Source organism: Euleptes europaea, chromosome 6 (assembly GCF_029931775.1).
Source record: "Euleptes europaea isolate rEulEur1 chromosome 6, rEulEur1.hap1, whole genome shotgun sequence".
In the NCBI taxonomy this organism is placed as follows: Eukaryota; Metazoa; Chordata; class Lepidosauria; order Squamata; family Sphaerodactylidae; genus Euleptes; species Euleptes europaea.
The window spans coordinates 3796848-3823521 of NC_079317.1; the positions used below are offsets into that span (position 1 = coordinate 3796848).

The 26674-nt window shown below is 46.2% G+C and overlaps 1 protein-coding gene across 1 annotated transcript in view; it reads right to left on the reverse strand.

Annotated features, from left to right (window-relative positions):
• The window catches only part of NEMF (nuclear export mediator factor), a 38302-nt gene extending 15523 nt beyond the window's left edge, over positions 1-22779 (reverse strand). The window contains exons 1-19 of the mRNA XM_056852237.1: positions 22708-22779; positions 21203-21271; positions 20335-20437; positions 18617-18742; positions 17655-17803; positions 17102-17169; positions 15998-16081; positions 14328-14401; positions 12712-12782; positions 12551-12626; positions 12339-12401; positions 12042-12119; positions 11131-11339; positions 9441-9623; positions 8005-8068; positions 6516-6604; positions 3403-3506; positions 3018-3080; positions 1431-1543 (exon numbers count right to left, since the gene is read on the reverse strand). Of these exons, the coding sequence (XP_056708215.1) occupies positions 1431-1543; positions 3018-3080; positions 3403-3506; positions 6516-6604; positions 8005-8068; positions 9441-9623; positions 11131-11339; positions 12042-12119; positions 12339-12401; positions 12551-12626; positions 12712-12782; positions 14328-14401; positions 15998-16081; positions 17102-17169; positions 17655-17803; positions 18617-18742; positions 20335-20437; positions 21203-21271; positions 22708-22766 (1845 nt within the window). The 5' untranslated portion in view covers positions 22767-22779. The remainder of the gene's footprint in view (positions 1-1430; positions 1544-3017; positions 3081-3402; positions 3507-6515; positions 6605-8004; positions 8069-9440; positions 9624-11130; positions 11340-12041; positions 12120-12338; positions 12402-12550; positions 12627-12711; positions 12783-14327; positions 14402-15997; positions 16082-17101; positions 17170-17654; positions 17804-18616; positions 18743-20334; positions 20438-21202; positions 21272-22707) is intronic.
• Between the last annotated feature and the right edge of the window lie 3895 nt (positions 22780-26674).

Sequence of the window (26674 nt, forward strand, 5' to 3'; positions counted from 1 at the left end):
TAGTAAACGTTGGGATGTGATATCACCCCATGGGTCAGGAATGACCCAGTGCTTGCCTTTACCTTTTTTACAGCAAGCCAGTTCCCAGTTGTGGCTGTGGCGCCAAGATTTATACAGGCAGTTTATGCCAAAGGAGGCCTCCAAACTGTATCTCCTTGGGGTCAGAAATTAAAGTTTATGGCTCTGGCTCCTTGGGTTTGCTTGGGGTTTTTTTCTGCGTTTTGTTTGGTGGGCACCGATTTGACTACAGGTCAAAGGCAGGAACCAGTAGTGAAGTAGGCTGGCCAAAAAGATGGATACTGAGGAAGGTGAATGCCTTTCCCTTATTCCACTACAGGAAGGGTGGGGTGGCACAGCCTCCACACACAAGGAGTTAAACATCACCTGCCAGTACAGAGTTTCTGCAGGAAGCAGCCTGACTGTGGTTTCACACTAAAAATGTGGCTTCCTGCAAATAAAAATAGTCTTGGGCGTGTGGCTGCATTAGTCTGTAGTAGCAGAACAAAGTCTGAGTCCAGCAGAAACTTAAAAACCAATAAAATTTTCCAGGTCATAAGCTTTTTTGAGTCAAATACATCAGATACAAATGAGAATGAAGATCCATCAGCCCTTCTCTATTATAACTGTCTCACCTTTCGACCTGGATATAAGGGCTGATGGATCTTCATTCTCTTTGTATATGATGAAGTGGAGAAACTTAACATAGTGAACTTTTTTCTCCCTCTCCCAAAATACTAGCACTCGAGGGCACTCAACAAAGCTGATGGGCAGGAGATTCAGGAGGGACAAAAGAAAATATTTCTTACCACAATGAATTAAAATGTAGAATTGGCTGCCAGAGGATGTAGTGATGGCCACAGGCACAAATGGCTTTAAAAGTGGATTAGACAGATTCATGGAGGCCTATCAGTGGCTACTAGCCATGGTGACTAAAGGGAACTTCCATGTTCAGAGGCAGTCAAACTCTAAATCTCAGTGCCAGGAGGCAACATCAGGGAAAGACCTTGGCCTCTCTGCCCTATTGTTGGACCTCCAGAGGAAATGGTTGGCCAGTGTGTGAGACAGGATGATGGACTAGATGGAACGCTGGTCTGACCCAGCACGGCTCTTCTGATGTTCTTATGAAGGCCTGGGCCTCTGGGCCCGGTTGTTGGACCTCCAGAGGAACTGGTTGGCCAGTGTGTGAGACAGGATGCTGGACTGGATGGACCACTGGTCTGGTCCAGGAGGGTTCTTCTGACGTTCTTAAGTGAGCTTTAACTTATAACCTGGAAGACCATGTTAGTCTTTAAGATGCTACTGGACTCAAAGTTTGCTCTGCATATAAAGAGTCATACTCAGAGCCATTTGCAAAAGGGATCTCAGTGAGCTGCATTTTTCAAGCGAGCCCCAGAGCTGCGCCTGACAACCCCACCCCAAGGCCTCATTACCTGGTGATGATACACCCACCAGGCGCTAGTGATGACTCGAGCGTCCCAGGCTGCGCTGTAACACAGAGCCATCGTGCCTGCCTCTGTGAGCGTCCGTGGTGGGATGGGGTCCCCTGGAATGGCAGCATCAGAAGAAGGTCAGTGTTAGGACAGACAGACACTAAAACTGCTAGAAGGCTTTCTAATAGCCACTTTTGGAGAGGGGAAGGAGAACGAAAGCAGGGAATTTATCCCTATAAGGTAAAAGGCAAAAGGAGACACGGAAACACCTGTACACCAGGTGCTATGACTTTTGCTTTGCCTGTAGGAACTCAGTCTTGGAGAAAAGGCTTCCAAGCTGTAGAGCACTGTTCCAAGTTCCATTTTTGTCCCTGAAACCCAACATCATCCCCGACACCAAGGACTGGCATCGGCTTAGAAATAAGCAAAGGTTTAGATTTCGGCAAGTTATTCAAAGAGAGGAAGTTCTTGCACTGTGCAAACTGTCATTCCACGATGATAATCTCAGAGGGTAGCCAAGTTGGTCTGCAGTAGAACAGCTAGGTTCCAGTAGCACCTGGAGACCAACAAGATTTTTGGGGTATAAGCTTTTGAAAATCAAAAGCTCTGATGGAGGGAACTTCAACACTTGAAAGCTTGTGTGTGATGTCCCATTTTGTGTGTTAAGCACCATCAAGTTGCTTCCAACTTACAGCAACCCTATGAATTAACGATCTCCAAAATGTCCTCTCGTTAACAGCCTTACTCAGGTCTTGCAGACTAAGGGCCGTGGCTTTCTTGATGGAAGTCAATCCATCTCATGCTGGGTCTTCCTCTTTTCCTACTGCCTTCAACTTTTCCTAGCATTATTGTCCTTTCCAGTGACTAAAGTACAATAGATTTAATTTCATCATTTTAGCTTCTAGAGACCAAATTTTGTTGGTCTCTTAGGTGCTACTGATCTCGAATCAAGCTGTTCTACTCCAAGATAAATAAGCCTATTGCACAACTGGCTTCAGGTGCATATCAATTTTGACACAAGGCTATTATCCACCCCGACACCCCCACAAGCCTGCAGCCCTCAGAGGCTAAGGGTGTTGGGGAAGCCTAATTTTAAAGGGACTGATTAAATCCTACAAAATAATATGGCCTCTGCATTTACTCCCAACAATCCCAAGGCCAAGCTGCTAAGGGTGTAGAAAATGCATGCTTTTAAAGATCGCCTTAAAATTAACCTTACGCAATCAGGGTTTGAGAAACAATCCTTTCTATTAGATGGAGCAGTAGATGGAAAATCCTCATGAGCAACACCACAAGTCTTCTAAATGTGTAATCTGATCTAGCATGTCTATTTTTGCATTTTGCCTCTTGCTAATTTTATTTCCCTCCAGCAACAGATGCTTGAACAGAAATATTTGATCAGGGAAAATAAACCAAGTGTTTAAATGTTAAATTCCTACAAATCTAAAACGTTTATGCAGAAATGTAAAAAGTATTTTTAAGACAATATAGCATGTGCTTCCTTTACATTGTTTAAGGTGAGGAAAAACAGAGTTCCAATTATCCAAGCGCCCCATTTCTTCCAACACATTTCCTTGGAGGAATCACCTGTTGGATTCTTGATGACGCAGCTGGTCGCCCCGTGGAGATCAGCGTGGACATAGACGTCACCTTGTATAGGAGAGGAGACACCAAGAGAGACCTGTGGTGATTCTCAGAGCAACCAGCGAGATGCACATCCATCTACCTGGTACATTTTTTATCCCACCCTTCCTCAGGGCAGCAAGAAAGGGTCTCCCCTCCCTGTTTTAGCTTTGAAACAACCCTGTGAGATTTCTTAGCTCGAGTGAGGATGGCTAGCCCAAGGTCACCCAGCAAGCTTCACAGCACAGTGCTGAACTGAACCCCGGTTTCACAGTTTATGTGCCTGCCAAGCCTCCGTTCAGATTGATTCATGGTATGTACATGCAACTTGTGTTACACGGTGGCTCACCTGGGCTCAGATACCTCTTGACGATCATTTCATTTTGCTGTTGGTCTCTTCCAGCTATAACAAGGTAATTTTCAGAGCTAATGAACCACAGGAATTTCTCAAACCTGTCAGATTACATCAAGCCATCAAGACAAAGCAAAACACTGGAACAGCAGGAGAGGTTATAAACATTCACAATCCTTGAGTGGAATCCTTTTGTGCTTTATCCTCCAGAATAGCTTAGGGGAGCGCATTATAACGCAACAAGGTAAATGCTCTCCTATAATCTGGATTGTCTAGATGGAAGATGCTGGAAGAATTTTATTAAGGGTACTAGTATCAGCTTTTAATCCTATTCTGGTCATGTTGCCTTTCAACATCTAATATTCTCTGTTTTACCAGATTCTTAGCCTGGAGGTAATTCATCAAGACAAGGAATTCTTGTGAAAGGCCATAAAAGCTCATTTTATTTCTGAACAGTCTCAGCCAAGGGGGGATGAAATTATCCTGCAAAATTAACTGTGCAGCACCTTTCCTGGAGAAGACCAGTTTCAGCCCATAAAAGAATACTTCAATCTACAGTCTAGCCTCTACCATGACAGGAGAGGTTATATTACTGAGGTCTTGTCAGGGACACCCCTGGATATTAGAAATGTTTACCCACCATCTGCTAACCTATTCATAACTGGAGGGGATGCCCAGAACACATTCTGCGTCACCTCCAATAAAGAAGGGAAAGTAGGGTACCAGTGCAGCATCTTCTCAGGGGTTGCCATCACATTTTGGAAGGTCCACCCATGGGCAACAAGCTCTGCCCTTGTGGAACTAAGGTTGCCAACCTCCAGTTGGTAGCTGGAGATCTCCCACTATTACAACTGATCTCCGGTTGACAGAGGTCACCTGGAGAAAATGCCTTGTAGGGTGGACTGTATGCCATTATACCCCATTAACATTCCTCCCCTCCTCAAACCCCGCCCTTCTCAGGCTCCACTTCCCAAACCTCCAGGAATTTCCCAAGCCAGAGCTGGCAAACCTATGTGGAGCTGAGATGCCATTGCAAAGTGAATGGAGCTTCTAGGGAAAGTGGCAAAAGCCCTATCAAAACTAGGGCCAGCCTTCCCCCCATACTTTTCGGTCATATATTGGTGTATTTATAAGTAGGGTTTCTGAAGGGCCTACAAAAAATCCTGCAGCTTATGCCCCCCCCCCCGCAACTAGGTATTGCTTCCTGCCTCCTTAAGTGAAAAAGCCATATGAGAAATACAAAGTGCCCCTCTCAAGTATAAATCAATTTAGAACAACTGCAAACCATCTATTTAGAACTAAGCAGCTAAAACAGTAATTCAAATAAACTGCTGGAAGAAAGGGAGGTTTAGCGGTGAGGCATACTGATAACCTCTGGGAGCACACCTTCTGACTTCCGATCAGAAATACCCATTTGTCTCCTGGATCAAACTCAGGAGAAACAGATCCTGCAGATCAGTAACACAAACTGGCTCTGCCCAGCACGGAAACCTCTAGTGGCTGTGACAGCTTGCTCTCGCCTACCAATCTCTCCATTTCTGGAGCAGTTTTATAATCTTAAGGATTCATTGTGCTTTTTGTAAAAAGGTAAAGCATTGGACACATTGCAGAAACCGACAAAGCAGCTCTTAAAAACATTACAAACAGCCCACATAATCCAAGAACCACACGTGTCAGGTCAGCGACGAACTCTAAAGACTGATGCCGCGGCCTCTATTCAAGATAATGCTTTGCTATGTTAATAAGGCCTTACACCTACTGCAGGGGTCCCCGACCTTTTTGAGCCAGTGGGTACACTTGGAATTTTGAGAGAGGGTGGAGAGCGCCACCCCAAAATGATTGCCACTAGAAGCGGAGCCAAATCTAAAATGGCTGCCACAAGAGGCGGACTGAATGGAATACCTTCCTCCTCAAGCCTCCGGGGAAGAAGGAGAGCTTAAAGCAGGGGTGGGGAACCTTTTTTCTGCCAAGGGCCATTGAATATTTATAACATAATTTGCGGGCCATACAAAATTATCAACTTAAAAATTAGCCTGCTATATTTGGTCAAACATTTAGCCAAGAGGCACAACCGGAGACGGCTCTGAGTGTCTGCCACGTAGAGTGACTCGCTTTTGAGGTCTGCTGTTCCCAGCTGGGCCCGAGAAATTCAGGCAGGGCAGCAAACACAAGACAGTTTGTTGGGTGGTCCTAGCAGCTCCATAGCTAACGACTCTTCTTCAAGGGGGGGGAAAAGGTTCCTTTTCTCAGCAAAACAAACTTACATCAGCCTTGAATAGAGGCTATTCCTGTCCACAGGAGGGGGCGGATCGCCAGTCTTAGATCCTTCTGAGCTAGATATCTGCCAGGACCCACAAAGGGCCAGACCAAATTATTTCGCAGGCCTTATACGGCCCCCGGGCATGACATTCCCCACCCCTGGCTTAAAGAGAAAGGGAACCATACACTGACTAAGGAAAGCCAAGGTTCTTACTAGTCCTTCCAGTAGAAAACCTTTTCATTTGAATGAGGACAGCCAATAATAAGCCCCGCCTTACAATGGCCCCACCCACTTTCTGAAAAGCTTGGCAGGCGCCAAGAGCTGGCGGGGTGCCAGGGCATTCATGGGCAGCACACTGGGGAACCCTGACCTATTGCATTGTGTGGGTGTGTCAAGTGACGTCAAGTCGCTTCCAACTCATGGCGACCCTATGAATGAAAGTCCTCCAAAATGTCCTATCTTTGACAGCCTTGCTCAGATCCTGCAAATTGAGGGCCGCGGCTTCCTTTATTGAGTCAATCTGTCTCTTGTTGGGTCTTCCTCTTTTCTTGCTGCCTTCAACTTTTCCTAGCATGACTGTCTTTTCCCGTGACTCTTGTTGTCTCATGACGTGACCAAAATACGACAGCCTCACTTTAGTCATTTTAGCTTCTAGGGTCAGTTCAGGCTTGATTTGATCTATAACCCACTGACCTATTGCATTAGCCCCACCAAAAAGGTCAGGCATCCCCCAACTAAAATGCAGACACAGAGGAATTAACTTCAGTCACCTTTTGGCCTTGATTTCAAAACACGGCCCCCCAAAAAGAAAGGGGGATTGGCAACTCTGACATCATATACAGGCACTCACCAGTAAACTTTTCTAGCCTTCTGAATGGTGGTAACTGTTTGGACTTCTTTCAGAGTCTGCTTGGTCTTTTTCTCTGCCGACTTGAATGCCTGTTCAGACAAACAGCATCACCCTGTGTCCAAAGAGGCCACACAAACCCCAACCAACCCATACCTGCGGGAGGGGATTACATCACATCCTGACTCATGACAAATCATGATGGGTAGCCACATTAGTCTGTCTGTGGCAGCAGAAAAGAGCAAGAGTGCAGGAGCACCTTAAAGAGTCACACAAAAGCTCATACCCTGCCAGAAATTGTATTAGTCTTTAAGATGCTCCTGGACTCCTGCTACTTTCTACTCACTCATGACAAGACAGGGCATTTGACCAGTGTAATATTTCTAAGACACTGCCTTCTGGATATGCAAACTTTATTTATTCATCTGTCTCCACCTACCCCAGGGTTTGTTGCTTTGATCACAGGCAGCCGTGAAAGCCCTTAAATGCTGCCAGAGTTAAGGCATGCCCAAGCTTGTGTTTATGACCATGGAGGTCATTAAAGCACCTGATCACCTGTATTACTTGCTCACATTATTTGAGTCAGCACACTGTTTTTATTTGCGGCTTACAATAATAGTGAAAAACAGGCAGGCCCTAAATATTTAAATGAATAAACAGTGTGATGGAGGACATGCACATAACTCATGCCACGTATGTTACTAGTGTGACCATCTTATTCTTCACCGTGGGCAAATCAGAAACCATTTAGAAGGTAGCCGTGTTGGTCTGCACTAGAGGAGCTAGGTTTGAGTTCAGTAGTACCTTACAAACCAACAAAGCTTTCGAGATATGAGCTTTTGAGAATCTAAAAGCTCATACATCATAAATCTCGTTTGTCTCCAAGGTACTACTGGACTCCGATCTAAATCAGAAACGAGTGCTCCGGAGACCTGGCACCAAGGCCACCCACTGCTGGGAAGACTGACCCCAGTCTCTAATGATATAATTTCCTTAGATTTGACTCAGCTGTCACCAACTGACCCTTTAGAACACTGGTTCCCAACCAGGGGTCCGTGGACCCCCAGGGGTCCGTGAGAACTAAATTAAGGTCCGTGAAACAAAGTTATAAACCCATAATAAATTAATATTTTCAATTAAAAGTTCTCTATTATAAAAATATATATATTCAAATATTATTCTAAGTTTAATGTTTAACTAACAGTTATGATTAAAGTTTATTTTCAAATGCTCGGAATTTTTATTTTGAACCTTGGGGTCCCTGCACCGAACAAAAAAGTCCTAGTGGTCCCTGGTCAAAAAAAGGTTGGGAACCACTGCTTTAGAATATTGGTGGGATTTATTCAGTATTTTCTAAATCCTGCAGAGAACTGCACAAAACTCCAGGCCGAGTAGGTCCCTATCACCACTGGAATCATATCAAATAGAAATGAGTTGTTTTACAGACGCTATTTTATTCTAAAAGGGGGAAAGACAAAGAATCCACCGGTACCTTCTCCGCTGCTTCCACAGTCTTCTGAGTTTTCCTGGCCGCATGCCTCTTGTGATCATAATACCTGGGGGAAACACAGCACCATCAGATCTTCCTGTCAGTCAAATGAAACACATACAGCTGCTTTGTGCTGAGACAGACTCTTTATCCGTCTACCTCAGTCTTCTCTACTCATGGTCTCAGGCACAGAAAGGCCTTTCCCATATACCAGGAATCCTCCAACTAGAGAAGCCTGGGACTGAACCTGGGACTTTGTGCAGAATGATTAGCTTAATTTATAGCCAGCCACTCTCACCGAGACTCAAGGCAGATTACAAAGTACGAAAATCAATTTGAGCAGACAGCACCAATAAACAGTGAAGTAGGATTAAGATCAGCAGAAGTCTTTTACATCACCTACTGTTTCTAGGATTTTGGTTTTCGAATAATGTTCTGAGCAAAACCAGTGGGAATGAAGGAGGGAAGGGTGGCAGAGTGGAGGGCCTGTGGCTCAGTGCTTGGCACGCAGAAGGTCCCAGGTTCAATCCCCGGCCTCTCCAGTAAAAGGGACTACGCAAGTAGGTGATGTGAAAGACCCCTACCTGAGACCCTGGAGAGACGCTGTCGGTCTGAGTAGACAATACTGACTTTGATGGACCAAGGGTCTGATTGAGTATAAGGCAGATTCATGTGTTCATGTGTTTACTCCCTGGTCCTGGAGATGCTGGGGACTGAACGTGGGACCTTCTGCATGCCAAGCAGATGCTCTACCACTAAGCCACGGCCCTTTTTTCCTGGCTTAGTTTTGGCTGGGGATAAGGATGCAGGCCGCCCAATATTCATGCTACCCGGACGCAGGAGACTTTACAACAGCATTCTTTCCCATACTGTTATGCAAGAAGCCCATTTTGGCAGCTCCTTTCCTGTCCTGCGTGGTGTAGTGGTTAAGAACAGTGGTTTGGAGTGGTGGGAGTATGAACTGGAGAACTGGGTTTGATTCCCCACTCCTCCACATGAGCGGTGGAGGCTAATCTGGTGAACTGGATTTGTTTCCCCACTCCTACACACAAAGCCAGCTAGGTGACCTTGGGCAAGTCATTTTCTCTCAGCCCTGCCTACCTCACAGGGTGTCTGTTGTGGGGAGGGGAAGGGAAGGTGATTGTAAGCGGGTTTGATTCTCCCTTAAGTGGCAGAGAAAGTCGGCATATAAAAACCAACTCTTCTTCTGGATAACAGGGCAAGGGAAACATCTCAGCTGAGCCGGAGGCCCAGGAGAGCCCCTTTGCCAGTCAGAGCAGTGAGCGACGTTGAGCAGATGGACAGATGGGCTGACTCGGTGCCAGGCAGCTCCCATCAGATCCTTTACACTGCTTCAGGTACAACAACCCTGGCTGTTAAAACTGCCATCTGACCTACCCCAGGGCCCCCCACGCTTCTCCCCCAAGAAAGTCACTCACTTTTTGGCATTGGCATAGGCAGACAAACTGAGGTCCACATCTACAAGCAAAGGTTGGTTTTTCAGAGGCTTCCTCAGCGGCTTGCCTTTCTGCTTCTTCTTCTTCCCCTTCGGTTCTTCTGCTGCCTCCTCTTCCGCCGCTGCTTCCTCCTCCTCCTCCGCATCCGAGAGTGAGTACGGGTTCCTAGCAAAACAGAAAAAAGGTGCGTGAGGAAATCAAAAACCTCATGTGCATATTTGTATATTTATAGATTTGTAAATAGCCATGTATGTGTACTAGGATGAATTTAATGTCTGGTTGTGTATGGGATCCTGGAGGTTTTTTTGGCCTTCCTCTGAGCATAGAGCAGGGGTCACTGGGGGAGTGGGGGGGGGGGAGATTGTTGTGAATTTCCTACTTTGTGCAGGGGGTTGGACTAGATGACCATTAAGGTCCCTTCCAGCTCTATGCCAGAGACAGCAGCAGCTGCAGGGGGCCTCACCTCCTGAGCCACCACTGGCATGCAGCTGTTGGAACCACTCCTTTTAGGATTTTTCCTTCATCCTGACCTCTAGTCCTGTAAAGTTACTTTTGTGGCACTGCGCATGCGAGATGTGCTCCAGATCCAAAGGGCTGGTTCTGGCCTTTAAATCCCTAAACAGTCAGGGGCCACAGCACCCCAAGAACTCCCATTATGAACCGATCGCACATTTAGCTCTTGGGAAGAGGCCTTGCTCCACTTTCCCCCGCTGCGAGAGGCACGGGGCTTTGGCAGCAGCAACATAGGTAAAGGTAGTCCCCTGTGCAAGCACTGGGTCATTCCTGACCCATGGGGTGACGTCACATCTCGACGTTTACTAGGCAGACTTTGTTTTACGGGGTGGTTTGCCAGTGCCTTCCCCAGTCATCTTCCCTTTACCCCCAGCAAGCTGGGTACTCATTTTACCAACCTCGGAAGGATGGAAGGCTGAGTCATCCTTGAGCCGGCTACCTGAAACCGACTTCAGTCGGGATCGAACTCAGGTCGTGAGCAGAGCTTGGACTGCAGTACTGCAGCTTACCACTCTGTGCCACAGGGCTCCTAGCAGCAACATAAGGGGGATGGAATTCTCATTCTAGAGGGGACTGTTGGACCTCACCCCTCCAGGGGTTTAGTGGGCTTCCCCAGTCTCATGATTCTGTCATCTTCTAAGCCCATTGCTGATTAATTTCAAGAGGCTGAACTCCAGCTTTTGCCTTATGGTGTAGTGGTTAAGAACGGTGGACTCTAATCTGGAGAACCGGGTTTGACTTTCCACTCCTCCTCATGAAGCCAGCTAGGTGACCTTGGGCCAGTCACAGTTCTCTCAGAACTCTCTCAGCCCCACCTACCTCACAAGGTGTCTGTTGTGGGGAGGGGAAAGGAAGGCAACTGTAAGCTGGTTTGATTCTCCTTAAAAGGTCGAGAAAGTCGACATATGAATACTTGAATAAATTTATTTGCAGCAAAAGCCAGAGTAACTCGACCAGATGCAACCTGTGACAGATTGAAATATCTCTTGTTTAAGAATATCAAAATTTAAAAACAGTTAAGACCCATAATTTACCGGATAAAATTAGCCAATGAGGATAAAATTAGCCAATATGAAAACCAACTCTTCTTCTTCTTGTTCTACAGAGGGCATGGTCCCCTCCCCACCCTCTCTCTTTCTCCAGCCGGCACAGCACTTACTTCAAGAGCATGGTGATGTGGTTGGTCTGCAGCTTCAGCTCTTTGATGGCGCTGGCCACCGGGTCCCCCTGGGCTTGGGCCTCTTTCACAATGGCGCTGATCTCCGTCCAGTCAATCTGGTTGGCTAAGGCACTCCGGACCACCTGGATGGCTCGGTCGACGGTCTCCAGGTTCATTTCCACAAGCTCACCTTTCACCTTGTCAATTTCCTTCAGGGAAAGTAAAGAGATGAGGAGAATCATAGAGTTGAAAGGGGGCCAGACAGGCCATTTAGTCCAACCCCCTGCTTAATGCAGGATCAGCCTATAGCATCCCTGACAAGTGTTCGTCCAGCCTCTGCTTAAAGACAGCCAGTGAGGGGGAGCTCACCACCTCCCTAGGTAGCCGATTCCACTGTTGAACAACTCTTATTGTAAAAAAAAAATTCCTAATGTACAGACGGTACCTTTCTGCCTGTAATTTCAACCCATTATTGGGGGTCCTATCCTTTGCTGTCAACAGGAACAGCTCTCTGCCCTCCTCTAAGTGACAGCCCTTCAAATACTGAAAGGGAGCAATCATGTCCCCCCTCAACCTCCTCTTCTTGAGACTGCACATTCCCAACTTCTTCAGCCTTTCCTCATAGGGCTTGGTCTCCAGGCCCCTGATCATCCTCATATCCAATGTAATTTTTTTACTGCAATCAAGTGGAGTTGGCCAGGCGAAGAGAGAACAGCTAGCCCATAGCCTCTCACGGGGCTTCAGAACTAAGCAGGGATTCGAACACAGGAGCCAACTGTCCCACGCCTTCTGTAAGACTACCAGCAAGAACAGCACTAGAAAAGCTTGTCTTCAAAATTAGATTACAGGCCATCCCATCAGTGGGTCGGGGGGACGGGCAAGGGACAAGTATATTTACTCAAAGATTCTACCTGAGCTTGATTAAGCGCTTCTAGTCTGTGCTCGTGGTCCTTCCGAACATTTTCCAGCTTTTTCAATGCTTGTTTCTCCTTTCAGGGACAAAAGGCAGAAGGGAGGGGGGAAGACAAGGTTCTGACATGATAGATCTGCACTGATTCAGGTACAGTCACAGAGAAAACAGCAGCAGCCCAGGTTAGCGAGTGAACGAACATGGCCTCCCTTTCCAACCATCTGCAGTCTGCGAGTAGCTGCTGAGCAGACAGTGTGTGCGTTATTTCATGAGCAGAACTTTTTCAAGAGGTTTGTACCTGTTGCAACGCCTTCAAGTCTATTTTCTGGCTTTCCAACTTGGAGTAGAATTCATCCACTGCCTTCCCACCCAAAAATAAAATAAAAAGGAATATATAAACCAAGATCTCAGTAAACATAACAAAATATGAGCTGGAACAAAGCATATCCAGCCCATCAACAAAAATGACACCCCTATGTTTAAAATCTAATAGTAAAAACAGCACCATACCTTGTTGAAAGACTCAAACTCCACATACGGACATTTTGAATGTTGCGAAAACAAGAACGGGTGAAATTCCTCGTATCTGCAAGACACAGATTGTATATCATTGCCGGCTGACTGGCAGGAAAGAAGCTGGCTGGAAAGGAAGTGTCCATCAAAATACCTACGTGAGGATTTCTTCTGTGGGTTTGTTTGGTTCCAAACTCGGCTTTTTCTCCCTCTTCTGGATGATAAAACCCTGTAAGGTAGTGATAATTTCTGAGTATTTTTTCCTAGTTTCTCTTCTTGAAATCACATACTATGTTTTTGTGGTGGTGGAAGAGAGTTTTATGGATACCATGGACTGCCAAAAAGACACGTGGGCTCTAGAGCAAATCAAGCCTGAACTCTCCCTAGAAGCTAAAAGGTCTAAACTGAGGCTGTTGTACTTTGGTCTCATCAAGAGAAGCAGGACTCAGTGGAAAGGACAATAATGCTAGGAAAAGTTGAAGGCAGCAGGAAAAAAAGAAGACCCAACATGAGATGGATTGACTCCATCAAGGAAGCCACAGCCCTCAGTTTGCAAGACCTGAGCAAGTATGTTAACGAATAGGACATTTTGAAAGACATAGGGTTCCCATAGGTCAAAAGCGACTTGATGGCACTTAACACACATAGCTATTGACAATGAACACACACAGTTATGCTCAGTTATTAAATTCAGAAAGTCCTGAAGAAAAAAGATTCCTTTCTCTCTCTTATGCCATCACCTTCTACCATGTTTTTCAAATGGAGAAAAGAAGCACATGGAAAAGATCAGCCCACAACAAGACAAGTTTCTCCATCACTGGAGGTCAAGCAGTCGATGGGGCCAAACCCCCTGCAGAAACACATGGGCTTCTTGATCTTACTCCATGCTCCGCACAATCAGCAGACTGTAAGAGCTGCTGTAGACAGTGCTCACTGACATAAGTCCCACACATCTGCCTGACAATCAGGCTCCTTTGCTACTCCATCTGGAATGAATGACTTATCCAACAGTGACTTCTCTTGGATTTAAGCAACTGGAGACAATGTAAATAAAAACTCATGAACACATGAAGCTGCCTTATATTGAATCAGACCCTTGGTCCATCAAGATCAGTGTATGTTAAGTGCTTCCGACTCACAGTGACCCTATGAATTAACATCCTCCAAAATGTCCTGTCATTAACATCCTTGCTCAGGTCTTGCAAACTGAGGGCCGCGGCACTATCCACTTGAACTGGCTTTCCAGTTTCTCCGACAGGTCTTTCAGATCACCTAATATCTGACCCTTTCAGCTGGAGATGCTGTGGGTTGATCCTGGGACCTTCTGCATACCAAGCAGATGCCCTACCACTGAACCAAAGCTGGATGTGTTAATCTTAAGGATTACCAAACTTCTCTTTTCACATGCAAGGTGTCATCAGCCACCTAATGCCCAGTGCCAAGGCCTGCTTGCTCTGCCGAAGCCTACCTAGAGCAGCCCAAGTTGAAATGGTGGGGAATACTTTGGGAGTCTCGAAGTTTAATTTCCAAGATAGGTGGATAAACACACCGAGGAAGGAGTTAAACTGTGGAGTGGGACAACTGGAAATCCATGTAATTTCCCCCCCCCCCCCAGCATCTCCCAGCTCCTCTCGCCGGTTTGGTTCAACCCTTCTGCTGACCAGCCTCCTCTTCCAGCCTCCTCTTCCAGCCTCCTCCTATGACAGCCTGAAAGGTGCTGGATTATGGACCATCACCACACATGTGAGAAATCACAGAAGTTATCACCAACTACCTTCCCATCAAAGCTGTCCAACGTTTCCATATATTCTTCTGCTTTTTGTAAAGCAACGAGTAGCCTTTCAAAATCTAAAAAGAGAGAAAAGAATGGGCTTTTTAAAAGCCAAGATTGTTCATATTTTCCTAGTTTCTCTTCTTCCAGCCAGGGACCCATATATTCTCTGCATGCTGAATATGTCCAGGGAGGGGGCTCATACTGAACAAGGCTGACGTAAGAGAACAAGGGTTAAGTGGACCCAGTGCATAAAATGATAATCAGCTGTAACAGGTGAACTATTGTTCTCTCCCCACCCACCCATAAGAGAAGCAAACAGATATATGGAAATGAAGAGTCTCTTGCCTGTTCCAAAGCTATGCATTAACTATTAAATTACAGGGCTATATTAACTATGAAATCACCGGGCTTCTTCCATACCCAATCTCTATAGGTTACAGATCTCTGACTGAAGAGAAGTCAGAAGTTTATTTATTTCCAGGTGTGAAGTGAAAACCTTGGGTCCTAGCCAAAGATCACTCATGTTTAAGATTTTTCTTATTTAAAATCATTCTAATCATTCTTGAAATGAGAAAAAATGGAAGAATCACCATGACACAAAATATACTTTCATGTGTAAATGAAATCACAAACAGAAATACATACATATAATTCCTTATCCTATCTAAAGATTAAAAGATAAAATACAATTTCTGAGATTCTCACCAAAGCATTCAGAAAGACTAGGTAGTCTCACACAACCCACATCTGAAAGATTCAGGGGTGTTTTGGGTGTGGTGGTCTTATATAGGCTCAATTATATGAAACCCACACGACAACACCAAAATCTTCCAAAAGTATGAGGCAAGTGCTTGTCTGAGCTTAGAAACCATTCCCGTGGAAATATGTGTATCAAAACTCTGAACTATTAGATCAACTTGTTCACAGATTTTTCTGGGCCTCATCTATTCAAAGTTCTCTCTCTTCCAAGGATGGAGCCAAGAACACAGCTGAAAAAGTAGAACTTGCATGTTTTGCAAATCTTACTAAAACTAAACTAAAACAAATTGTCAGACATACTGTTTGTTCAACCAATGCCTCTAATCGACAAGAGTCTGTGGCACAGTTGTACCTTGTTGGTGTCTGAAGAAGTGAGCTGTGACTCATGAAAGCTCATACCCTGCCGGAAATTTTGTCAGTCTTTAAGGTGCTAGTGGACTTGCTCTTTTCTACTGCTACAGTTGTACTTTATCACACTGCCCAGCACAAAGAGCTTTCTTTCAATGAAAGAGCCTTTTCCGCAGGTGGAAGGGCCCCTTGACTCAGAGCACAGCTCTTTGTGGCGGAGGATCATTTGGTGATATAGAGCACAATAGGAAGGGAAGGTGGCATAGTACAGCCTGATCTCGTCAGATCTCAGAAGCTAAGCAGGGTCGGTACTTGGAAGGGAGACCTCCAAGGAAGACTCTGCGGAGGAAGGTAATGGCAAACCACCTCTCCTTAATCACTTGCCTTGAAATCCCCACTAAGGGTCGCTATAAGTCAGCTGTGACTTGACAGCACTTTACACATAATCCACAATATATAACAGATCTTTGTCTGAGCAAGAGAATCATGCCGTTGAATGCATAATGCAACTTTGGTGTTTTACAGAATACAACACCTTTCACGTTCAAAGTTTGGCCACCCACCTTTGCTTTCCATCTGGTCTGTTTTGGCACTACCTGAAAATCCTGTTCCTATAAGGCAGTGCTCAATGAGTGTGACTCCATAAGCTGTTAAATAAAAAAGGAAAAGATCTCTTTACAAAACTGGTAAATCAGCTAGATGGAGGTCTGGATTTCAAAGATGGACTTTGTTTCCCATAACACATATTTTCAACCCTTGCAAGGCAGAATCCAGCCATTCTTCAAAAGATACACAGACCTGCCTCTTAGTCATAAATTTGCTAAGCAAACAAAAACGCTATCCTGCAAACAATATATGCCATCCTTCGTATTCGAGATAAGAATTGGAGATCCAGTTCCATACATGGGAGGGGCTGTGGCTCATTGACAGAGCATCTGCTTGGCAAGCAGAAAGTCCCAGGTTCAATCCCTGGCATCTCCAGCTAAAAGGATCAGGCAATAGGTGATGTGACCTACCACCTGGACAGCCATTGCCAGTCTTAGGCAGTACTGACCCTGATGGACCAATGGTCTGATTCAGGATAAGGCAGCCTCGTGTGTGTTCAACTGTCCATTACTGGTACAGATCTCTATGTTACTCCATTCTTCATACTAGCTTCCTCTCACTGTCCCCTCCCACTGAGAGGTTTGGCGTAGGGCAGACCATGCCAGGGGAGGGCTCAATGGTTGCTTTGGATCTCTGAACCGCCTTCTAACAGCAGAAGGCCTTTGCTCCTTCCTTATCAGCCTTTCAGAAAATGCGTAAGATGGTTGTATTTTTTTATTGATGTTTTCCTTTCCTTCTTTGCTCCTATGACCCATAGGTCCTGAGCAGTTGTTTCTTAGAGGAAAATATGATGGAGAGATATTTGGCCACGGCAAATGTTATATTTGGATCTCTATCCATCAGCAAAAAGGGGACTATTTTGTGTCTTGTTATGGGGGCAGGAATTATTGATGTTTTATTGATTGTTGATATAGCTTTAGGCTGATATTTATCTGTTGATGCTTCGATGCATTTCTGATTTCATTGCTGGTGTATGCTTTACACTTACCTTTAAACCACCCTGGGACCATGTTGTAAGGAAAAGGTAGTTTAACAATATTTAAAATAAATCAAATACTTACGAAGGTGGGGGTTTAGAATTCTCTTTATCTGTTCTCCTTTAGGTGCGGTGGTTATTATTTCTGTCAGCCTATTAAAAGGTGGGGGGGAAATAATAAACAGCCATCATTCAATAACGTTTTACAAGAAAGAGGAAAGCAAAGGGTTTTTTTTGTTTTTGTTTCCCTCTAACATTCATACCAACATCTGAGGCTTTAAGGCAAACTACTCACAATGTACCTAAATTCAGGTTATGTACAGAGGATTATGCATGTAAAAGAACACGAAATGGTTCCCATACATGCTAGCCTCAATGTGCACCACCAATTTTTTTAAAGCCTGAAAAGTCCCTGTGGTGGCTGTTTGGGATGGCAGCCCACAGGGGGGTTGACACAAGGAACATGCAGGGACCATGTCCAGTGTGAATGTTCCACTGCCGCTGCAAATGCAATAAAAGCTACACAGAGAATCATTGTCAGGTGGAACCACCCAAAAATCTGAAAAGCCACCACCTATACCCAACCACAGGGCTCTGCTTTTGCCACAATCCCAATTCCGCACGGAGCCCAGAGATACCTTTCCAAACTGGGCAAAGGCGACGCTGGTTTGGCACTGTCAACAGGGTAGCGCTCCCGGACCGCAAATTTGACATCATCCGCTTCATCGGTGCGAAATCTCAGGATGTTTAAGATTAGGTATTCGTAGTCAGTAAGAACTATGTTCCCCTGTAAGGAGTCCAAGACATTTTGTCACTGAATTGCAGATGTAGAACTTTTTATGCTCCCAGAACGGACATCTCAGGTCTCTGATTGCTCTCATGCTCAAGACCCAAGGAAATGGAGCTAACAGACAATTTCAGCACAATAGAGGGTTTCCAGTATATCCACACACACACAAACGTTCCAGCAAAGGTCAAATAGCTTGGAGGGGAAAGCAGAGCCCTCTGTGAAGGCACCAAGCAGTGGATGAACTCAGTGGAGGGAGATATGGAACCAGAAACTCTCTCTCCTACATGGCTTGGGACCCCAGGGAATCTGAAGGAACATTTTCTCCCATACGTTCCAGGCTGGGAATTAAGATCATAGGGAGAGGCCCTTCTGTCTGTCCCACCAATCGAAAAAGTTAATTTGGTGGGGACACAAGAGAGGGCCTTTTTGGTGGCAGCCCCATGATTATGGAACAACCTCAGGTGAAGATGGTTTTACTTAGGACCGCATTTGATTAAAGCAGTCCGCTATGATATTAAATTTTGGTTTTACATATTTTATGTGATCTATTTTATGTATTTTATTTATATCGTAAGCCACCTTGAGCTCTGTAAGGAAGAAAGGCAGCTAATAAATATTTCAAATAAATAATTAGATAAACTTCCAAGAGGGCCTCTTCTTGCGTTCTCTCAACATGTATGGGTCGCACCAGTCTCCAAAGCCCCATGGAAATGTAAAGGATGAACATGCTAAGTGTTCTGGGAAAAGTGGGGAGGCAGGGACACAGCAGCCGCTTCCTGGTCTTTTACACGCCTTCTCCCCTCTGCTTACCCTGTCGTACAGCTCGATGATCAAGTGATAGGCTGCTTCGTCACTCCCAAACTGGAAATCTACTATTCTGTCAACGCCGAGTTGCTTCACGCTCACAAGCCTCCTGGTCTTCAGATGCTTGCGACACTGTCAGAGGGAAAGAGCACAAACAAGTGTGAACAGCTGCAGCCTGGCAGGACCATTTTGATTTAAAAAAAATATATATGGTGATGAGATTTGGGGGCTTTCCCACCTGCAATTACACTGCCAACTACTGGGGCGGTCTGGAATACTACGCCAGCATCTGACATGACAGAGGGGAAAGGAGGGGGGGGGCCGCCCCCAAAGAGCCAGTGGGACTAAAAACCACGCAGAAGAGCTGGCAGATGTGCAGGGCAGAGAAACAGCTGTGCCTTCCCTTTTGCTATTGAAGGAAAGAGAGAACTTTTTCCACTTCTCCCAAAATACTAGAACTAGAGGGCATCCATTTGAAGCTGATGGGCAGTGGATTCAGGATGAACAAAAGGAAATACTTTACACAACAAGTGATTGAAATATGGAATTAGACAGGGGATTAGACAGATTCATGGAAGAGAGGTCAATCAGTGGCTACTAGCCATGGTGACTAAAGGGATCCTCCAGATTCAGTGGCAGTCAACCTCTGAATCCCAATGCCAGGAGGCAACCTCAGCCTCTATGGCCTGTTGTTGGCCCTCCAGAGGAACTGGATGGCCATTGTGTGAGACAGAATACTGATGGATCACTGGTCTGATCCAGCAGGGCTTTTCTGATGTTCTTATACCTGTACATGGTATGAAAAAGATAAAGTGAATAGAGAATTTTACTCTCATATTATTAGATTTGGTTTATTTCAAAACTGGAAAAAATATAAAAGGTTTTTGGAAAACAAAACTCCAGGCTGGGTTAATCCAGTAGAAGCTTTTATGAAGAAGCCAATGCCTTCAGTCCGCAAGGCTGTCAATGATAGGATGTTTTGGAAGGGATTAATTCAAAGAGTCACCGTAATCAGGAGTGACTTAATATCATATAACACACACATTTCATAAGGCTCCTGTAACAAGTACAGACATGACATAGTCTAGGGATCCCCAACATGGTGCTGGTGGAGCCTGCAGACACATTTTCTGGTGCCCTCCGAGTGTTTTCAGAAAGTGAGTGAGGCCCAGTGGGGCTCTTAGAACAGCTTCTGAATAGACACTGGAGAGCTAATCCATTGTGCAGATTAAAATAATATGCGTTCATCGGCAGCTGCCACCACAATGCTGGTTTTTATTCTCTCACTCACTGCAGAGGGACAATGCACATTGTAATTAGCGTGATTAGAGCAGAGAGGAAATGCTTAGCATATGTGGTGAGATAAGAATCCTGTGAGTACACGAGCACAAATATAGTTTCTATCTGAGACTTGGCTGCGCAGAGGTAATCCACCCTTCTCCTGCTGGAGAAAGGGCCCCTGATCGCTATTGGAAAGAGAATGGAAGAGAGGGCCCCATTAAACAGAATGAGCCTGGGCATAGCACCCTTCCTGTCTTTTTTAACAAGGAACCATCAACATGAATAAGTGCTGGTAAGCATAAGAAAGGAAAAAGCTCCCGGCTCACACCACTGAGAAAGGTACACACAGCCCCAGAGACCAAAGGACAGCACTGCTAGCCTGAAACGCTCCCTTCCCATCCCCAAGCAACTCTTCAGGAAGCCGAACAAAACGGTGAACTTACCTTCATTGCAAAGCCAGATGGCATCATGTTCTTGGGCCACTCAAATTCGGTGGTGTGAATCCGAATGCCAGATTCCAGGAGAAGCGTCGCCTTGCAGTCCGGCCTGGGGTGGAGGGGAGACAGAGAGGATCAGAGGCATATGGGATGTCTGCTGCTCACATTGCATTCCTGGGTTGTTCTTTGCTGCCATACAGCTACATTTCCTACCCTGGGAACTGCAGGGAGGGACTGTGTTTCAGGGGTAGAGCTTTTGCTTGGCATGCAGCAGAAGATAAAGTTCTGGTATTAAGTAGAAGACCTCTGCCCAAGACCCCGGAGAGTTGCTGCCAGTCTGAGTAGACGATATTGACTTTGATGGACCAAGGGCCTGATTTAGTATAAGGCACCTTCACACATTCAGGTGTGATGTAGAAGTTAAGAGCAGCAGACTCTAATCTGGAGAGCCGGGTTCGATTCCCCAGTCCTCCACATGAAGCCTGCTGGGTGACCTGGGGCCAGTCACAGTTCACTCAGAACTCTCTCAGCCTAACCTACTTCACAGGGTGCCTGTTGTGGGGAAAGGAAGGGAAGGTGATTGTAAGCCACTTTGAGACTCCTTAATGTAGAGAAAAGCAGGGTATAAAAACCTACTCCTTTTCTCCTACTTTCAAAAAGGAGGAATCTGGCCCATTCATTTTTTTCCTAGATGTACTGTAGGTGGAATGCCTTTACATTCAACCTGGTTTTTAACAGCTGGGGGCTGTCACAAATCTGTTCATTTTTAATCCATTCATTATTTCCCATATTTCGGTTATCTACTTTATCCGGTTGAAAACAACAGTATTTAAAAATACTTAAAACAGAACAAACAAGAAAATTCAGCTCTTACTTCTGAAGGCGGATGAGGTACGTCTTATTATCCACATCATAAACGTTGTTTACTCTCATTCCTAAGAGGCTGCGTTTGCAAAAAAAAAAAAAACTTTGTGAATGTTGTTTGTCATCTCTATATAAAGGCAGGAAAGAAAACCATACTGGAGTTCATACTGTTTTATAAAACTGAATGAAGAACTCTCTTAACAAACAAATTCATGTCCAGTGGCACCCTAGAGACCAACATCATTTGCAGGGTATAAGCTTTTGAGAGCCAGAGTTCCCTTCATCAGATACAAGCAAGAACTGTCATTCTTGAAAGCTTATACCCTGAAAATCTTGTTGGTCTCTTAGGTGCTACTTGATTTGAATCTAGCTGTTCTACTGCAGACCAACATGGGTCTTTTAGTGGCTAAAAGTGGCAGACTCTAATCTGGAGAACTGGGTTCAATTCTCCACTCCTCCACAAGGAGCCTGCTGGGTAACCTTGGGCTTGTCACAATTCTCTCAGAACTCTCTCAGCCCCGCCTACCTCACAAGGTCTTTGTTGTGAAGAAGAGAAGGTGAATGTAAGCCGCTTTGAAACTCCTTAAAGGTAGAAAAAAGCAGGGTATGAAAACCAACTCTTCTTCTACCCTCTAAAACTCTAGCAAATGTTTGCTAAAGAGACAACTGTTGAGTCTTGTAGTGGGTAGGAGACCACAGTCATCATGTGGCGGATTCAAAAGGTGTGCTTTTTAGAAAAATCCCTCCCCCAAAAGGAGCCTTTGGCCACCTTAAAGATTAACAAATGCACTGAAGCATCAACTGTTGTGGCATCAGCCACTTTATCAGATTTAGGATGTGGTCACCCAAGCTAGTCTCTCAGTCTCCACGTGGGTGTAAAGGGATGGGGAAAGAGATTCAAATCTGCTGGCAACAAAACAAAAACAGGGAGTCCCATCAGTCTTCTGAAAGAGAATTATGTTCCCTTTATACCGCACATTTTTATCTTACTCTTCCCCTAAAACACTCAAGATACCATAGATCATTCTGCCTTCCTCCATCTTATCCTCACAACAACCTTGCGAGGGTTAAAATGGACACTAGTCATGATGCACACCTATTTACTGCAGGGTCAGAGGAGCAGGCCTATCATACGAGGTGCTTTGGAACACAGGCAGGACAGGGCTGCTGCAGGTGGTCTTGACTTGATGGGCCTTGGCCTGATCCAGCAGGGCCTTTCTTATGTAACCTGACCTTGGTCGTCTGGACAGCAACCCTTAATAGCAGGAGATCGCCAGGTGCTACCTGGAGGTTGGCAACTCTAACCCCAAACCCCGCCCTCCACAGGCTCCGCCCCCCGAATCTCCAGGAGCTTCTCAGGGCAGAGCTGGAAACCCAATGCCAGCCAATCAGCATGCAGGTCGAGGGAAGGCGGAGCTCCCCACCTAGAGCCTCTTCTTCAAGGGGGGGAAGACCTCAAAGGGGCGTGGCCTCGGCCCAGAGGGGGCGTGGCTACCTGTCTGTCAAGGGACGCACCTGTGGCGGAGCTCAGCTATCACCGCCCGGATATCGACGGTGCTGAAACGGGATTTCATGGCGGACACGGAGCCGGCTGGGTAGCCGCTGAGCGAATCTCGTCAGTCGGACGCCGCTTCTCGCTCACCGCCATGCAGACGCCTGCCCTGACAGGCGCAAAGCGGCCAGCACGCATGCGCGCTCGACGCCGCTACTACGGCACGGCAGTGAGACCAAAACTATTCGGTGCGGGAATCCGCGGGAACCAATAAGAACGTCAGAGGCGGGACCAGTCTTCTCTCTCTCAGCGGCAGCTCGCGGCCTCCCTCTGCCGGAGGCCCTGGGAATAGCAACAGCCAGTCCCGAAGCAAGTGGAAAGCTTGCCCGGTGGAAGACTTTAAATGCAAAATACGTGCCGGGGCTCAAGCCTGTCTAGATCCAGACCCTTCCGCCCGGCCTTATTGCATGCGATCAGGGGTGCCCGCTTCTTTTTCTCCTAGTTGGGTGCACTCCGCTCCAGAGCTGAGACCCCGGTTTTCGAAATAAGTGTCAGGAGAGCCCTGGCAGTGGGTTGCCAACTCTGGCTTCATAAATTCCTGGAGGTTCCGGGGCAGTGCCTGGAGAGGGCAGGAGGGAGCTCAGAGGAGATGTGAAGCCATAGGGTCTGCCCTCCTAGCCTCCTGTTTTCTCCAGGGAAACTGAGCTCAGTAGTCTGGAATTCAGTTGTAATTTGTGGAGAAATTCCAGCCCCCACCTGGAGGTTGGTAACCCGAGGCAGTAGGCTGGAATCACATTTTTACTGTAAGAACTGCGAAGGATTTACAAGCAATTTAGTTTGTATGTTTAAGGGGGTTAAACCATTTTTGTTTCTAAACAAAGAGGTGCTGGGGCTCAAGCAGCCCCAGAAACTCTTCTTCCGTAAAAATCCATCTCTCCATACCAACACTCACTGTGGTTGGTCATTTCTAAAGAAAAGTCATTTCTTGAAACTCATTCTGCGCATGGGCAGAGATGCTGCCTGTATTCCCATTTTACATGATGACACTCTAGCCTTGGGTTGCCAACTCTGGGTTGGGAAATTCCTGGAGATTTGGGGGTGGATAGGGTTTGGGGAAGGGAGGGACCTCTCTGCAGGGTACGATACCATAAACCCCACCCTCCAGGAGAACAGGTCTCTAGTCTGCCGTTGTAATCCCAGGAGATATTCAGACTCTACCTGGAGGTTTGCAACCCTAAAATTCAGTGAGCAGTTGGGAGAACTGGCTACTGATGGGCACCAAAGAAGGTTCTCCCAGTTGGGCCCTGCGCCAATTTTATGCCTCTTTCCTCAAATTACGGTCCCTGTTTTCTTCATCCCACAGCCAAACCGCTCCATTTGTCATCTTCAATAGCCTGCTGACCCTTTAATTAAAAACAGGAAGGCTTGCTCTCACTCTCATGCCCAGGCCAGATTGCTGTGGCCACTCTCCAGTGCAATCCCTCCCCTGCTCAGCACGGAGCTTTGGCCTGATCTGTGCCAAGCCTGAGGCCACTTCACACACACCCTTGGGCAACCTGGTGACCCCCAATTCTCTAGGAAGAAGAGTTGGTTTTTATATACTGACTTTCTCTACTACTTAAGGAAGATTCAAACCAGCTTACAATCACCTTCCCTTCCCCTCCCCACAACAGACACCCTGTGAGGTAGGTGGGGATGAGAGAGTGTGACTAGCCCAAGGTCACCCAGCTGGCTTCATGTGCAGGAGAGGGGAAACCAACCCAGTTCTCCAAATTAGAGTCCACCGCTCCAAACCTCCGCTCTTAACCACACCACGCTGGCTCTCCTAGGGATCAATAGGGTCCCCATATTGATGCGGAGCTTGGAAGAACATCAGCACAGCTGAGACTTTCTCAGGGTTTTATTTTGTTTGAATGTAAAAATCATATGAATTCTGGAGGATCTGTTTAAAATTGTCTAGATGCTACTTTTACCCCATCCCCCTCTTCCCTGAAGGTCTCATCAGGGGAGAGAAATATGTAATCTTTCTTGCCCTCGCTTGGAAAAACTTTCAGTCCCTTTAACATGTCGATGCCTGGAAAAGTGTAGTTCTCAGTTGGGGAACAAAGTGCCTGCCATAACAATCCCTGAAGATTTGGGCAGGAAAGGTTTTCTTCCCCCATGGCCTTCTTTCCCCTTTTCATCATTTCTCCAGCTGGTCTCTCCTGCCGTGGGGCCGGCATAGGAAGCTGCCCCCCCCCAGCCCCAGAGGAAGGAAGAAACGTCCCTTCCACGGTCCCAAATACTTTGGTTGTATGGTTGCCAATCTCCAGGGGAGCTGTGGACTTGCAACTGATCTCCAGATTCTAGAGCAGTGGTTCCCAAACATTTCAGGCCACCGCCCCCTTGGTTCTGCAAACTCAACCCCAGCACCCCCTACCCTATAAAAAGCATTATTCAAAATAGAGGTTCACATGATACACTAAAGAAGATAATAACAATAAAATTTCAACGTGAAGATACTCTCCTCTACTTAAAGACAGATGGATTCACATTCTAGCTGTATCTGAAGAAGTGAGCTGTGGCTCACGAAAGCTCATACCCTGCCAGAAAATATTTTTGTTAGTCTTTAAGGTACTACTGGACTCTTGCCCTTTTCTACTAATAAAAGTTCAAAACAGTAACAATTGATCGCACATCTATTCAAAATCAATTAAAACTTTTTAGTTGAATTTTATTCGACAAAACTGATGAACTTGATCCAGTGGTCCCAGCTCTTCAAAGTCTGGGGGGGGGGGGGAAACTGATCATTTCCATGGAGTCCCTCCGGAGCACCTGTCTCCCTGCTCCTTGCCCCCAGCGGCAGAGAGAATCCGGATCTTGCACGTCTGCGGTGAAGGTGTGTGTGTGGTCCCTAAAACAGATGTTTGGGAGGGAGGAGGAGACATTTTTGCAAAGGGGTGCAAGAGGAGGGAGCATGGAGAAAGGGGGGGGGGCTTCTCCGTGCAAGGTCTGGGCATGGGGGGTGGTCGTGTCCCCACCCACTCTCATGTGATCCAAGCCCCCAGCCCTGAGTTTCTTCCGTGCTTGAGCCCCCAGGGGGTCCCCGACCCTTTCCAGTCTGCGGACACAGTTGGGAGTTCAGACACTGCAGGGTGGGCGCAGCAGCAAAAAGCTTGCGCTGTGGTGGCAGCTGCTGTCAAAGCAACGTGTTTTTTTTTTGTTGTTGTTGTTTTAAATTGTGCAGCCAAACAAATCTCCCAACAGTCCACCAGAAGCCTTGCAGGGCAAAACCCCCACCCCACCCACTTCCTAAAAACACACCTGCAGGCGGCATGTTGGAGAAAAGATGTCTGTAGGCAGCATGTTGGAGGCCCCTGGGCTAGATGGACCCCTTGGTCTGATCCAGCTGTGTTCCTTGTCTCTTCTTCCTTGACCCCCCCCCCCCTTAGCTGGCTGCACTCACCGGGTTCTTTTCCCCACCCTCCACAGGCTATAAACCCCCATAGAGGTGTTTGGACATATTCTGCCCCTGTAATGGAAGTATGCTTTTGGTGTGTCCAGTCATTTGGTTTTTGAGTGAGGAAGTTATTACTTGCATCCATTCTGTATTGGAATGTTCATTTGATTTGGAAAAATACCTTAAAATTACGTGCCCATCTCTCGGAGGTTAATGAAACTGGACCCTCTGTGCCCTGGCTACAGCTAAAAGACTTTTATTATTACTACATTGGAGAAATAAATGCCCACCTCTGGTAAATGAGTGGATTGAGGGCCTTAGAACTATTAGCTGCTGAATTGTGAGTTTTTCCCTCTACTGTTATTTTCCTTCTTTTTTTGAAATAAAAATAAATAAAGTATGTTATACTTGTCAGTGGCTGGGGGGAGGGAGAACACAATTTTTCTTGTCGTCAGTTTGATGTATTGCAGTATTTTACTCAATTGACTGGCCGATGGGGTTCTTCTCTCATTCTTGAATGTTCAGAGACAGGGATAGAAGATCAACTGGGC